General features: G+C 30.5%; 1 protein-coding gene across 1 annotated transcript; it reads right to left on the bottom strand.

The window, feature by feature from the left end:
* Positions 1–6,682: 6,682 nt before the first annotated feature.
* Positions 6,683–8,422, bottom strand: LOC101244774 (probable carboxylesterase 120). The gene is made up of 2 exons (XM_004240700.5): positions 7,713–8,422; positions 6,683–7,347 (listed from the first exon to the last, which is right to left on the bottom strand). Exons 1-2 carry the CDS (start codon positions 8,230–8,232, stop codon positions 6,887–6,889), a joined length of 981 nt encoding a protein of 326 aa, XP_004240748.1. The 5' UTR covers positions 8,233–8,422; the 3' UTR covers positions 6,683–6,886.
* Positions 8,423–16,653: the final 8,231 nt, after the last annotated feature.

Below are 16,653 nucleotides of genomic sequence, written 5' to 3'. Positions count from 1 at the left end.
CTAGAATTTTTTCCCACAGGGTTTTTTCTAGTAAGGTTTTAACGAGGCACAATATCTATGGACATCCAAGGGGAGGTATTATAAATCAATTGAATGAGTGGATAGTCCATAAAGTTGGTACATGAACAACCATCCATATTCACTAGGTTCATGAACCTTTTGGGATAAGAATGTATCTATTTATTATGATACTTAATATGGTGACTTTTGGAGTGATTTCTCACTCTATAAATAGGATTGTTCATTCACTATTGTAGGAGATATAGATGAGACTCAAATACATTTGAATAAGCCAGAAATTCCTCTTCTTCTATATATTTCTCTTGTCTTCTTCTCTTTATGACTATGTTCATATGAGCTTGATTTTGATAACATTTAGATAGTTGTATCACTATAAATTATTTTATTAAAATTAAAAGAAATATTTAAAACTTAAGGTGTGGCTCTCTTCATACACTTTTATTTATTATACTGAAAATCAATGTCCATTTTTAATTATTTAGTTTAGAAAGTCAACAAATCGTTTGGTCCTACCAAACTATAGTCATTTCTTAAAACACTCAAATATATCATATTCAAAAGATGGTGTGATAAAGTTATCATATTATTAATTATTCTTTAAAAATATGTTAAATCAACAAAAATAAATAAATATTTTGAAAAGTTCTTTTTAATGACTAATAAAATTGTATATCGATCGATTTGGTTTAATTTCTAATTAAAAAAATCTAATCAATTAGATTTATCAAATTCAAAAATCAAATCAAATTACGTAAAGTTGATTTTTTCATTTTTTTTATATTTACGGTGTTTGAAAAAAGAAATTTAATATTTTTCACTTACATGGGAAAAACTAAATTTATAAAATTTAAATGGATAGAAATCTTCAAAAAGATAATAAAATCACATGAGTGTGTGTATATATATATTTGAAATCTTAACGTTCAATATGTTAAATTAATAAGATGAAATAAGGCTAAAATCAAACTAAATACAAAATGTAATATTTACAAAATAAATTGTTAATTTCAAATTTGAAAAATATAAGAATATCATTGTAACTTCTGATCTTAGAAAAAAATAAATATTTACAAAATTTTACAAGCCCAAATTTGAAATAATGTATATATAAACATAGAAAACTATAAACTAACTAAAAATATATTAATAAAGTAGATTATAAATAATATTTTAATCTATAAATAAAATAAAATTATATATTTATTATAAAGAAAGTTCAGAATATTATAATAATAAGAACAAGGCAAGAAAAGTAGATAGAAGAAGAGAAATTTTTCTTCTATTCAAGGGTATTTTAGTCTCATATATATATCAAATGGTGAGTGAATCTCTATTTATAGTGTTGAGATATCCCTCCCAAAGGTCACCACATCAATAGATACATAGTTATCTTTTTAAGGTTCTTACAACCTTGGAAACACTTATACATAAATTCAATTAATTATTGGATAACTCTAATGGATCATCCACATAAAACAATGGATTTATAACACTCCCCCTTGGATGTCCATAGATAATATGCCTCGTTAAAACCTTACTAGAAAAAATTCTAGTGAAGGAAAAAGAGTATACATATCTTTTGATACGCATTATTTATTGCCTCATTAAAAACCTTGCCAGGAAAATCTATTTAAAAAAACATCGATCAAGGAAAAAAGAGTGCAACGCGTATTATACCCCCGATTAAAACATCACTTAATTTCTTGCAATGATGTCTTTAATCTTCCTACATTGTGGTAGGTGTATTCTTTTTTCAAACAAAAACCACACATTTTCAAAATATTGTGTGTCATTTATCTCAACTAGACGCACTTTCGACTTGCTTAATGGAGGACTTTTATTTCTGCATGGCAACATTTGCTTCGTTCATCTCTAGGATATTATTGTGCCTCTACATGCAAACAAATAGCGTATTTGAGATCGTGCTTTATATGGATCAGATAAATATTCTGCATCTGCGTAATCAATCAGCTCTGACTTGAATTCTTCGAAATAGAATGAACCCATGTCTATGGTCCTTCAAAGATATTCAAATATATACATAACACCATTTCAATGTCCTTTTGTTGGGAAGGAATCGAATTTTGCTAGTAAATTTACTGCAAACAGATATCTAGCCGAGTATTGTTAGCAAGATGCATTAGTACCCTGATTGCACTAAGATATGGAGTTTCATCACCAAGAAGCTCTTCATCCTTCTCTTGAGATCAAAATGAATTATCATTTATTTCAAGCGATCTCATAATAATTGGGGTACTTAATGAATGTGATTTATCCATATAAAATTGCATCAAAAATTTTCAGTGTATGTTTATTGATGGACAAATATTTCATTCGTCAAAATATCAATTTGTAGGTCAAGACAACATTATGTCTTACCAAGACCTTTTCACCATTTCAAACACTCAACAACTTTTAGAAGCACTTTAAGAGTGCTAATCATGTTCAAATCATATACACAACTATAATAACAAATTCATATCCTGACCTTTTCATAAAAATTCAAGGATAATTAGGGTCATTCTTTTTGTACCTTTTTATTATTATTATTTCAATCCATATAAGGATTATTGAAGCTTTATCAAAAAAGTTTCCTTCAAACTTTTATATGCTTCAGACACCTCGATTGCTTCAAGGATTTTCACATAACCTTCATTGTCTATCTAGACATTACAATTATTTATTACGTGCATTCAAATTTTTCATATGTTGCCAGATCAAAACAAACCTTATTGCATCCCCATAGGAGAAAACATCTCCAATAATGTCAGGATTTTTGCGACAAATCTTTATGCCCCAAGTACAAACCGTATTTGATATGTTACGGTTATACTATGGCATAATAATTTATTTGTACCCACTGACATATACCCTAATTTATGGACTATCAGTCCAAAACATTACTTTTCTAAGTGAAACAAAATATACTTGAATCATGCATTTTATTTGGCCAATCATTTATGTCTCATTCTATGACATATTTGAATTCAAGATCCTCATCACAGTTTATATCATTGAGCGCTACCTCATATCAAACATACCGTCGACGGTTATTTGGTATCGATTTCAACAAGACATAACTTATCGAGATCTCTTCATTTTTTATTATTTTTTAGGTACCTGAACTTTTTCCGAGATTTTATGAAGTGTTATATCAATGTGCTCTTTTATAGCACTTGCCTCATTATCATAACCATATTGATCATTTGATCCTCTCCTTCTTCAAGGAATTTTATATTTGAAACCGATAGGTCTATTACTCTTTCGACATATCATAGACTCTGTCCTTCAAGGACTTCACATTGGAGAATTTGCAGCTGAATTATATCATAGGGTCAGTAAATTCATCTGGCAATAGATTTGCAACATTATGCATATGAATTATCACTTGAACTTCAAGTTCACATTTTCTTTTAACAAGGATCTAGATAATTCATAATAAACCTCACACATAATTTTCAGCTGCCAAAATCATCTCTCCCCCTAATGTTAGAAAATCTAACATTCATCCCAACATTATTTGAGAATTCATCTTTGTGCATGGTGGAGCAATTAAAATCATAACCGCAAATTCAAACATTTTAGATGAAAATTATTTGGTTTCTGACCCTGAACAAATTTTAATGTGGAAACCTTGTTGGCTTGATGCATTTATGTGTTGCTACATGTTAAATAAAATTGTCTTATACCAAATTTTATTTGAGAGTTTTGTTCTCATAACTATGATTTAGCTATAATTGGAGTCATACAATTTCTGTTAAATCAACCAGCATTATCAATATAATTTCATAGTTTGAAACTGTGCTCTTAATTTAACAATTCGAGCAAACAACCTTACAAACACCAATTTGTAAGTTGACAACAAAGCACATATGATTATCGCATAGATTCATCTATCATATAGTTTCAAATGATCCACATGGCAGTTGAATGAGCCCATATTCACATTTTTATATGTTTCAAAAAACTTCAGAGAATTACAATTCCAACCTTAGTTGGTACAATGATTATATTATGAAGAGAACAAGCAACACAAGATAATTCTTGAAGAATCTTAATTTCTTCATCAATAATCTACATGAATTCTCAATTAAATTTGCATCACATTTAAAACAGAATGGTCAACTGGTCATGCCAACTGATTTTTATTTCAGTACACTTATAATTTACTTTTGCATGTGATTCCATCAGCATGCCCACGTTTGTGTGCAACAAACAAGAGAAAAATATGGGAAATCTTTTACATAAATATTTATAACCCACTTCGTTTGTAGTAATCTGAAGATAATAAATCATTTAATAATTTATAGTCTCAATATTTTTTTCAATTAATCAGCTTAAAAAGTTTCTTTTGAGACTTACTACAACCCATTTATTATTCCTTTGGTAATAACACAACTCGTTAAAGCTTGTTATTAATTTTGTGTACTATCACATATTGCATGATACCATCCCTGTGATGAGCATCTCTTTCAAGGAGGAAATTATATTATTATTGTTATGGTCAAAACATTGAGCAAGACATGTTTCTTACTTTACTTTTGTTGTACCATAAGTACACAACTAATTACAAATTTGTATTGTCACACAGTATACTTGATCATTGTCACAACCTCTATAGGCAAGAATTACTTCTTTCTTTTTGTCTTTTGGTAACAAACATACCATAATATTCATGACGTATAAACGCACACAGCCATTGACCGTTCATGTCAAATAAAATTTATTTATTTATCTCAAACCTCCCGTAGAGATGACATGTGGCATATGTAAATTTTTTCTCAAACCTTCCATAGAGGTGAGTTGTGGCATATATCCAACTCATAATGATTTTATCACATCTTGACCCATTCTCTTATAGAATGATCGAGCATTCACGATACTCATCACAAGTCAGTTTCTCTTCAAGGAATGAACTAATTATTTATATGTACTTCATAAATTTGCATGACACACCTCAACATTACTTTGAAAGATAAAGTGCACCACCACTTTATATTCTTTTATTTTGATGGAGGATTTATAAAATTTATCAAATATTGGGTTGACAAGATTGCAAGCCCAATGACCTTTTGTACCATTTTGATAATAAAAATTACCTTCACATTTTGAAAGACTCTTTGGAGAACCCATAGTGTTCTTCATTTAGCCATATTGATGACTATTATAATTTTGTTCATCCACACCCTTATTCACGTTCAATCACTTGCCATCTTTTAGACTTATTATTCACTGTAACCACATTTGTATGATAGAATGGAGCAAGTGGGCAGATTTCAAACTTATCATATACTGCTACCACATTCATTTTAGGGAATAGAGCATATTCATGAGACGAATTCAAGAATTTTCATTAAAAATATATTATTCATGAAACTCGATGTCTTACCCGTATAAGGCGTGTTACACCATAATTCTATGGGACTTGTGCATCAAAACTCAAATTGATGTCTTACCCTCTTGGTGCAATAGAACATAAAATCTACGTCTTACCCTCAAACATTTTTTTCCATTATGGTGCATCCGGACTTTAACTTGATGTCTTACCCTTTTGGTGCAATGAAACTTGAATCCACCGTCTTACCCTTAACCAACAGTATAATAGAGCGAAGTATAACATGACTTATCCTTTTAGTCTTTCAAAGCAATCAAAATAATATTCAAACTCATGCTATTAAAATTTTATATATACCTTCTTCCATTTAAGAAGTTTTGTATAGCATATCATATTCAATCAATAGTTGTATATGCCTTTGGTTCCTGATAATTGTTAGTGGTGGAATACTATCGTATTTTAAATCATAAAAATATGTTAGCAAATATATACCTGATTTTATGCATATAAATACCTTGTTTCTCATAAAGAGATCAACCAAAACATGAGTTAAAGAAAAAATAAAACCCAATCTCAATTGGCTAGAGTCTCGTGCTGATAACGTATTATAAAGAAAGCTCAAAATATTATAATAAGAAGAAGAAGGCAAGAGTAGTAGATACAAGAAGAGGAATTTTTCTTCTATTCAAGTGTATTTTAGTCTCATATGCATATCAAATGGTGAGTGATATCTCTATTTATAGTGTTGAGATATCACTTCCAAATGTCACCACATTAATAGATACATAGTTATCTCTTTAAGGTTCTTATCACCTTGAAAGATTATCACCTTGGAAACACTTATACATGAATACAATTAATTGTTGGATAACTAATGGATCATCCACATAAAACAATGAATTTATAACAACATTTATATTATGTCGATTTGATTTGGATTCTATTTGACTTTTTTTCTTTGAATATTAAACCAAACTAAGAATGATCAGTTTTTTTTTGTCCAACACCAAACTAATTAAATCAAATTACAAAATGATTTTTTAAACTATTTGATTTAATTTGACTGTACGATAAAAGTTGAGCACATAAGTTGTTTGGACTTTCTTTTAACTTATTAAAGCGGCACTTTATTTTATAGGATACTCCCTCCATTTTTTGAAAAAATAAATGGTTCATTCAAGTTTTATTTTGTTTCAACATAAATGGTGCTCAAGACAACCATTTATCTTTATTTTATTAAATGAATCTTAGTAAATGATAAAAAAAATAATTTAAAGAGCTACTTCTTATTTCACTATATTTACTAAATTAATAGAAGACATCGGCTAAATATATAACTTATTTTGAAACGAAAGAAATATTGAATTGAACAAAATGACAAGCGGCTCTAGCTACTCCCCATAAGATCGTTCTAGTGATTAACTGTCCATCAGAAAAATAGAACAACTTATTGTTAAGAGCAATTTGATAATAACATATGGAGTAGATGGGGGTGCTGTCTTATTTGCACAAAATTAAATACTTAAAACATTAAGTTCTACTAGCAGCATACACGAAATCTTTAGCAGCATCATATAAAGCAGCAGCCATTGATTGATCAAAGACTTCCATAGCATGATATCCATCTCTAAAAAACTTGAATACTTTTATACCTTTTTGTTCCATCAACCTTACACATGCACGAGCAGCATCAACGAGTGGATCTTCACATACACCACTAACAAACACCTTCCATCCTAATTCTTTCATCTCATCTAAATGTTTTGATCCTCCATTAGCACATGGATTGCAGTATTCATGATCATGATCTACTCCTTTTGGTAAACATAAATCGAACATTTTGTCTACTGCAACAAGTGGGAGTAGTTGATCATCTTTCTGCTTTTCCTCTGATTCTGTTCTGTTTTTACCGCTGAAAAATGGATGATGTAATAGTAAACCTTTGATCTTTATTGGCTCTAGCTCTTTTGCCATACCTGCCGCACGTAGACCTGCATACACTCAATTCAATGTAATTCCTCATTAATTTAATGATCCCAGGGTTAACTTATTCACGTTCACTTTTCATATGAACCATCTTTGTAAAAATATTGATAGGGTAATTTGACACTTCAAAATACAACCGAAAACTAAACACAAAAAATGAAATTATGACCAAAATCCCATAGTCCTATTACCCTTGAACTTATTTTCTTTTGTAATTTTGTAAACTTTTTTTTCAAGTTAGGTGGCATCCACGTGCCTCAATTGTGTGGAGTCACAGTGTGTGTCACGTAAGACAAAAGATTTATAAAATTACAAAATATAAGTTCAGGATACTCGTGCATTTTCCCAAAATTAACTTTGAAATACATACCTGCATTATAAGCTATATTTCCTCCAGAACTAGTTCCACCAAGAAAAACTTTAGTCAAATCAGCATAATTACAAACCCATTCATCCTTGGTATTCTTAAGCCATTCTAAGCCATCCATAGCATCATCATAAGCAGCAGGAAGTCGATGTTCAGGGGCTAGACGATATTCAAGTGAAATCACCATAGCACCAACTCTTTCAGCAAGTGCCTGGCAAAAGACATCGAATATAAAAGTATTGGCATGGAAATAAACAAAGCCTCCACCGTGATAGTACATAATCAGTGGCAATTTCTTAGGATTTGGATTTTTTGTTAAACGTCTTGGGACGTATAGTCGAAGCCAAGTGTTTTTTGTTGTGTCAAGATCAACATCCCTTGTTACGACTAAGGATGTGCCTTTTGGATCACAATTGGCTTGTTTGAGGGATTCAGAGTTACGTTTAACTGTGTTACCTGGTAATTCTTGAATCTTAACAAAAGGATTGTCAAAAATTGGACGAGCAAATCTTTGGCTAGCCATTATCGCCCTAACAAGTTACTATTCTATTTTGTCCTAAAAGAGGCAAAAGTTTAGGTGTTATATATATATATAGTCTGTGAGGAGTGGAAGTTGTTATCGATGCGAAGAAGGTGCTACTTGTCGGTTTATTAGGAAATGACTATTTCTTTAGTTTGGATCATTTCTGACCATGTTCAATTTCATAATATCTACTTTGTTTTGAAATATTTGTCACTTTCAAATGATATTTTCTTTATGAGAAACTACTTGACATTTGCATATTAAAATTCATTAACGTTTGATTATCATCATTATTTTTTTTTATAAAATAACGGAGAAAGCTTTTACACAAAAATATTGCAAAGAAAAAAAAGAATCTTAGAATCGGTTCCCGTGCAATAGACAATATTTCAATTTATATTATTTTTTAGTATTTCAATTTTAATTTTTAGTATTTAATTTAGTTATAAGAATTAATCAAATTAACTATCAAAAATTTTGAGAATTAATATGAAAGACAAAGTGCGCCCTTTGTTTTATATCACTTGAACTCTGTTAACCTTGACATACAAAATTCTAGTTAGAGTTATATTTTAAAACTCTAAATTCAAATATATTGGTGTAGTTATTGAATTCTAAAAATAAAAAAACATCTAATTTGTGAATGTTTTTAAAAATATTTATTTGTTAACATTGAAACCAAATAAAATAAAACAGAGAAAATACCAAATGGAAGATAAAATTAATGATTTGGGAGTTGCTTTCACCTTTCGGTATATGTAGACAAGTTACTTTAACAAAAGTCATTTTACACCATCAATTATTTAGCAAGAAAGACTTTAAAAAAATTGATAGAACTAACTAAAGACCCTATTTGTTAAGTAGACATTGCTCTATTGTTAAAATAATGGGAACACAATAGACATTTATGACTATTATAATGAATCAAATTTTGAGAATGTGGTCCCTATCGTTAAACATGTGTATTGTGATGATGAAAATGACAATGAACAAGCAATGTTAGATGTATCTTCAAGTATATGTGTGTGTGAGTCTTTTAATTAAGATATCTATCAATAGAAAATCTAGCGCTTTTTTTTATTCCGTGTGATCCTTTATTTAACTATATCAAGTTTAAATTCAGAATTTGATGAACGAGTACAAGAAAATAGAAGAGAGTAACCGAAATTAAAGTTCACGGAAATAAAAGAAACAAATTGATAAGAGAAGAAGATACTACAGCTACCATTGAAGTTGAAGCTACAAGTGATGTTGAAATAAGAAGATCTGATATCATATCAAAAAATGTAACTGATAGTCGTGAGGAAACTTATTTATTCATTGACAGTGTCTTAAGTACATTATTTATACATGCAATATACAGGAAAAATAATAAACATATACAGTGATACATAAAAGATATACAAAATGGGAATTGGGCCAAAGCCCAAATCAGTAGCAGAAAGGCCCAATTGGCTGGTTCAAGCGAACAGGAAATCGGACTTTGGCCTACGTTAAACTTTAAGTATTCAAATTTGGGAAAATTTCATATATGGCAAACAGATTTTATGAAATTACATTCAATGGGTATAGGGGTATATTTTACATAATTATATGTGCACTGTGATTTCATGTTTTTTTTTTAAAAAAAAATATTAATGATTAAACTGATTGTATAATATTCATTTGTTAATTGTATATATATAGTAAGCTTCAAATCTATTGTATATTTTAGTGTGTAACGTTTATATATACAATATTTTATTATATTCATAATTTTTTGTATATATCGACGAATTTGTACAATGTTTTATAATTTTGTATATGTATAATAGAGTGATTTTACCAAATTTATTTTATACAAAATTAAATAATTGTATACAAATAGCTATTGCCTCATAAGACTTTGTACATGTTACCTTAATATACAAGTCACTATATACCTAACTTTAGTAATTGGTATACAACTAATATAATATACAATTAAGAATTGTCTCATAATACTTTGTATATATTACCTTAATATACAGCCCACTATATACATAACTTTATAATTTGTATATAAATTATACTACCTGATGTTCCCGATATTCTTTAGTTTTGTCTAGTTCTGATGAGACAGTTTCAATCTCCTCTGAATCAATGTTTATGATTTTTCTCTTACTTCCACCTTCAACAATCTTAATGTCGCAAGATTTCACGTTGTTGATGACTTTATGAATTGCCATTGAGTCATTTTTTTTCATGGATCTCAATTCTTCAATAGATTGTTCAACTTGAACTTGTTTATGTTTTGCCATAAACCCTACATTGACCCCAAAATCCTGAATTAACCCAATTGAAATGAAGGTGAATTATCAACAACATTGACATACAATGACATACCTCTCGTAATCCTCATAGATAGAGTGGAATCATCCATTCTGATTTTGAAAGACTTGTACTCTGATAAGTAATAAAGATTTTTTAAAAAAATATACGAAAAAACTAACAATCATACTACACATACAATTGTTGAAGAAGGAATCAAAGAAAAAAAATATTGAAAGCCATGAATTTGGCGGTTACTTGCGAAAAGTGGAAGAACATCGGAGGGAGAAGGTCAAAATTTTCTCAATCGAAATTTAAATTAGAAGGGAAGAATAAATTTAGGAGAAAGATATGGAATGAGAATAATAGAGATAAATTTGATTTTGAATAAAATTATATATAAATCTTTGGATGATGATTTTTATCCTGTATACAAATAGGCAGTGGGTTGCATAAATTATGGCCAAAAATTTGAAACTGTACTTACTGACTGTAAATGAATTAAAATATACCCTTATTAACGAATTACATAAGGATATTTGTCATCCCCATGTAATTTTCCCTTCAAATTTTCAGTTCACTACTAGTTAGTCGTCTTGACTTGTTTATAATTTGAGAAAATTGTATGAAATAACAAACTATTAATTCAAATTAAATGTCACAGCCATAGTTTATTTTAATTATAATTTGCAACAAAGATCCCCATTTTTTGCCATGTGATTCGATACACAACTCGCCATGTTATACATTTCGGTGTAAAGTATATAAAATGTATTTGTATTTGTATAAAGTGAGAGAAAATGTATATACAAATACTAATACATATATTTTCGTCCTATATACTTAAGTTATACAGATAAAAATGTTATTATACAAATTACAAATTAAAATATAAAAAAAATACTTTCTTTGTCTCAATTTATGTGTTAAATTTATTTTTTGAGAGTAAAAACAGTTTAAGTTTGATTAGGAATTTGCGCATGAAATCTTCAATTTTTTAAAAATAAAATTTAACATATTTGTAAACTATGTAAAAAGTATTATAAGTCACAATTATTGACAATTCAAAATATTTAAAATATATATAAAAAATTTATGGAGTGGCCAAAAATATACTTGTTTGAATTTTGAAATTCAAAATATATCACATAAATTGAGACGGGGAGGTAGTGTATAAAACGTAATGTTTAAGCCTACTTTTGAACCCCACGATATAAATTAATCATCGAGTTTCCCAAATTCCAAACAAGTTAAAATATTTGACTTCACAAAGTTTAAAATAATTCTGAAGTCATTTTAAAGTAGCTTTAGTCGATTTTTCATAATTTTTAAATTATATATATATATATATATATGTCATTATATCATTAATTTATTTTATAAAATATTTGAAAATCGTCTTTTTACTTGACGCTTCACTAAATTAATTTGATTAAATCAGTATCTTCTATTTCGAGTCCTTAGTTCAAAATTGAGTTTTTTTTTCCTATTAAAATTTAGAAAGTTCGTTAATTAACTAAAGTCGATTTCCAGTGACCCAAACCAATCTCAGGCCGAACCCCCTCCAAGAGACCCATTTTCCCTTCAAGATGACTGTTCCCAGCCCAACCTATTTTCTCCTCCAGCCCACTCCAACTCTCCTTCATCCTAGACCCGACCCAGCCCATTTGTTTTCCCTCAAAAGAGAACCTCGCTACTCCCCACGCCAGAGGACGCCCCAAAACAGAGCAGCAATTGCGTCTCCTCACGCGACAAATTGACAAACTCACAGTGAAGAACGAGTACAACCCAGTACTCAGTACTCGTTGTCGTCTTCCTCTTTATCCCTGATGGTTCGTACGGAAACAGTGCCAGGTGGAGCGATCCCCTCCTTGTTCCGAAATCGAACGGTTCTCCTTCTTCATCCGTTGAGCTTGGTACTAGGTACAACTAGTTGAACCATATCCCTCAGGGATTTAGAATTTCGAATTTGAAATTTTTTCATCGTTTTCCCTCCCTTTTGAACCCGAGATATTTTCTCATATATATTTAGACTTGGCTTCTTTTTGAAGAGGGGGATTTTTCTTTTGGGAGGCAGCTTTGAAAATTTATATATATATATATCGGGAGAAATAGAGGGGGTCTTTTGAGGTTGAAAACTTTTCTCGCTGAAGAAATGAGTATAATTTACTACAGTATCCAAGAAGTGAAACAAAAATTTCTTCAGTTCAAGTTTCCGAGGAAGTAGCCGTTTGAAATTTCTGCTGGAGGTTTCCTTAGAAATTCGGAAGCCATTCAATATGGAGTCGCATGTTTTTATCTATTGCTTGCCTATCTGTCTATCAACTTTAATGTTATTATTGCAAATAATGATCTCACAAGTTTCTCTTTTGTGTCAGTGTTTTTCAAAGCATGCTGCTAACTTGATTTTTCTGTCAAAAATTGTCATAGTAACACTTGTTCCTTCAACGTATTTCGTATATAATATATTTCTGATGTTGCCTCTGAATGCTCCGGAAGCCTTGTATGTCATTGTAATCTTTGGTATCTTGATGTGTTGTGTATGAGTGCCGAAAAGATTTCTTCGTCTGCTCTTGATGTTACTTCCAAATGTTAGGTTATTAACATTTTAATATTAATATTTAACATATTAAATTGCTTTATTTTGAAGTTATAAGAATGAACATTGAAATGAATGACTTCTACATCATCCATTAGTATTGGTTATTCATCGCTTTATTTCATTCTTAATACTTCCATTACACTTTGTAACCTATTTAACATATGTAACTCCTATTGTAACATATGTAATCTATGTAACTTCTATTGTAACCTATGTAATTCCTATTGTAACTTATGTAACCTATGAAACTCCTAAGGCCATTATCTTCACTATTTACTACATCCATTATCTTTCTATTCATTGCTAGGAAGAATTCTTGTAGTATAAATAGTGGTAGTCTTCATTTGGTTTTAGAGACACACAATTCATATGAGAAAACAAAGAGTGAAAGAGTTAGTCTAAAAGAAAGTTCTTATTGGTTGAAGGGAGGTGTTCTTTTTTGTGGAGCTTTAGACTCAACTCTTGTTCAGAGTTGTTGAATTATACTTTGTGAAGGTTGTTGTATCCTGGAGGGGACAAGTTGTTGTATCCTGGAGGGGACAAGTCAAAGAGGACTACTGCTGGACCGGTGAAAACATTTGCTGCAGTGGGCTTGGATCTCCTTAAAGAGAGCGAGATATCCGCGCCTCAGCTTGAAGATATTACTTTTTTCATTTTATTTTCAATTGTAATCTTGCAATTTTATTATCTTGTAAGTTTTTCACTAACAATTTTAAGGAGATTCAAAGATGGCTACAATTGAAAAAACCGCGGATGTCAAGATGGGAGATCTTAACAAGCCATTTCGGTTCAATGGTAACCATTTCAAAAGATGGAAGGGTAAAGTCCTTTTCTACTTAAGTCTTCTCAATGTTTATTATGTTTTAACCGAGAAGAATCCAAATAAAGAAGACATCACCACTATGAATGATGATGAAACTATTTCTCATCTAGAGAGAGTGGAAAAGTACGATGGTGATTCCTATAAGTGTCGGTATTATCTTCTTAATTGTCTATCTAATAATTTTTATGATTATTATGATAGAACTTACTCTAGTGCAAAGAAAATTTGGAAGACATTGCAGAGTAAGTATGACACCGAAGAGGCTGGAGCGAAAAAATATGCAGCAAGTAGATTTTTTCGTTTCCAAATGGTGGACAACAAATCAGTGGTAGATCAAGCTCAAGACTTCATCATGATTGTTGGAGAGCTTAGGTCCGAAGAGGTTAAAATTGGAGATAACCTTATTGTTTGTGGCATAGTGGATAAACTTCCACCTTCTTGGAAGGAATTTCAAAAAACTATGCGCCACAAACAAAAGGAAACCTCTCTTGAAACTTTGATAATGAAAATCCGCATGGAAGAAGAAGCAAGAGGCCAAGATGCACTTTTACAAACAGAAAAGAACAACATCACATCGAAGGTAAATTTAATTACTTCGAATAATGCTACTTCTGAAACTCACAAAAATACTTCTTTAAAGCCTAAGAAGAAAAAATTCAAGAAAAATAATGGTAGACCTCCCAAGAAAAATAATGGTGAAAATCACCAAGCACAAAATCAACAAGTTCAAGAAAAGGGACCATGTTTTGTTTGTGGCAAGAGTGGGCATATTGCTCGATTTTGCAGATTCCAAAAACGTGGTCCTAACTCAGGCAAACATTACCGAAGAACTTTTTGTGGCGGTGATTACCTACATAAACATGGTTGAGAATGTTGATGGATGGTGGGCTGATTCTGGTGCAAACCGTCATGTCTGTTATGACAAAGACTGGTTTAAAGAATATACTCATTTTGAGGAGCCCAAAACCATCATGCTTGGTGATGCTCACACTACTCAAGTGCTTGGAAAGGGAGATGTTGAATTGTGTTTTACTTCTGGAAGGATATTAACATTGAAAAATGTACTTTATACTCCTTCTATGAGAAAAAATTTGATGTCTAGTTTTCTTCTTAATAAAGCAGGCTTTAAACAGATTATTGAATCTGATCAATATGTAATAGTGAAGAAAGGTATTTTTGTGGGGAAGGGGTATGCATGTGATGGGATGTTTAAGTTGAATGTTGAAATGAATAAAACTTCTACTTCTGTTTATATGCTTTCTTCTACTAATTTTTGGCATGCTCGTTTGTGTCATATTAATGATTGTTATGTTGGAATCATGAATAGTTTAGGATTAATCCCAATGGTTAAAAAGAATTTTGAAAAGTGTGAGGCTTGTAGTAAAGCCAAGATCACTAAAAAAGGCCTCATTTTCAAGTTGAAAGAAAAACTGATTTGTTAGAAGTAGTTCATACTGATATTTGTGAACTTGGTGGAATTCTAACTTGTGGAGGTAATAGATATTTTCACTTTCATTGATGATTTTTCTAAGTTTACATATGTTTACTCGATGAAAAATAAAAGTGATGCTTTTGAAAATTTTAAAACTTATCTCAATGAGGTTGAAAATCAGTTTGGAAGAAAAATAAAAAGAATTAGAAGTGATAGAGGCCGTGAATATGAATCAAATGAGTTTAATTCTTTTGTTAGATCATTGGGAATAATTCATGAAACTACTCCTCCTTACTCTCCTTCGTCTAATGGAGTAGCAGAAAGAAAAAATAGAACTTTGGTTGAATTGACTAACGCCATGCTTATTGAATCACATGCACTTTTAAATTTTTGGGGTGAAGCTATCTTAACTGCTTGTTATGTGTTGAATCGTGTGCCTCATAAAAAGTCTAAATTGACACATTTTGAATTGTGGAAAGGTTACAAGCCATGTTTGAGATATCTAAGAGTTTGGGGTTGTCTAGTCTTTGTGAGGCTAATGGATCCCAAGATTACAAAGTTGGGTAAGAAAGTTACTACTTGTGCTTTTCTTGGTTATGCTTCAAATAGTACAGCCTATAGATTTTTTAATCTTGAAGATAATATTGTAATAGAATCTGGTGATGCTATTTTTCATGAAAATAAATTTTCTTTTGATACTAAAAATAGTGGGGGTCAAAGGATTGAACAAAATATTTTGTCACTACCTAGTTCTTCTACTTCAACTTTGAAAAATAAAGAAGTTGTTGATTTTGAGTTAAGAAGAAGTAAAAGAGCTAGAGTAGAAAAAGATTTTGGTCCTGATTTTTATGTGTTTAATGTTGAAAATGACCCTCTAACTTTGAAAGAAACATTATCTTCACATGATTCTATTTTTTGGAAAGAGGCTGTAAATGATGATATTGAATCTCTAATTTCTAATAAAACTTGGAAGTTAGTTGATTTACCACCGGGTTATAAAACAATTGGTTGTAAATGGGTCTTAAGGAAAAAGTTGAAACCGGATGGATCTATTGACAAATACAAAGCTAGGCTAGTTGCAAAAGGTTTTAAACAACTAGAAGGCCTAGAATTTTTTGATACTTTTTCTCTGGTAACAAGAATTACATCCATTAGACTTTTAGTTGCTATGACTGCAATTTTTGATTTGCAAATTCATCAAATGGATGTAAAAACTGTTTTTCTAAATGGAGACCTAAATGAAGAAATTTATATGGACCAACCTGAGTGTTTTGT

Source organism: Solanum lycopersicum, chromosome 6 (genome assembly GCF_036512215.1).
Source record: "Solanum lycopersicum chromosome 6, SLM_r2.1".
Classification (NCBI taxonomy): Eukaryota; Viridiplantae; Streptophyta; class Magnoliopsida; order Solanales; family Solanaceae; genus Solanum; species Solanum lycopersicum.
Note: the sequence above shows the minus strand (reverse complement) of the source record. Positions and strands in the feature narration are given on the sequence as shown.

Bases quoted from the DNA above. Each gene is read 5' to 3' on its own strand.
- LOC101244774 (XM_004240700.5), bottom strand. From the start codon at position 8,232: ATGGCTAGCCAAAGATTTGCTCGTCCAATTTTTGACAATCCTTTTGTT. The intron at 7,348-7,712 runs GTATGTATTTCA...GAGTGTATGCAG, and splicing joins AAATATAGCTTATAATGCAG to GTCTACGTGCGGCAGGTATG.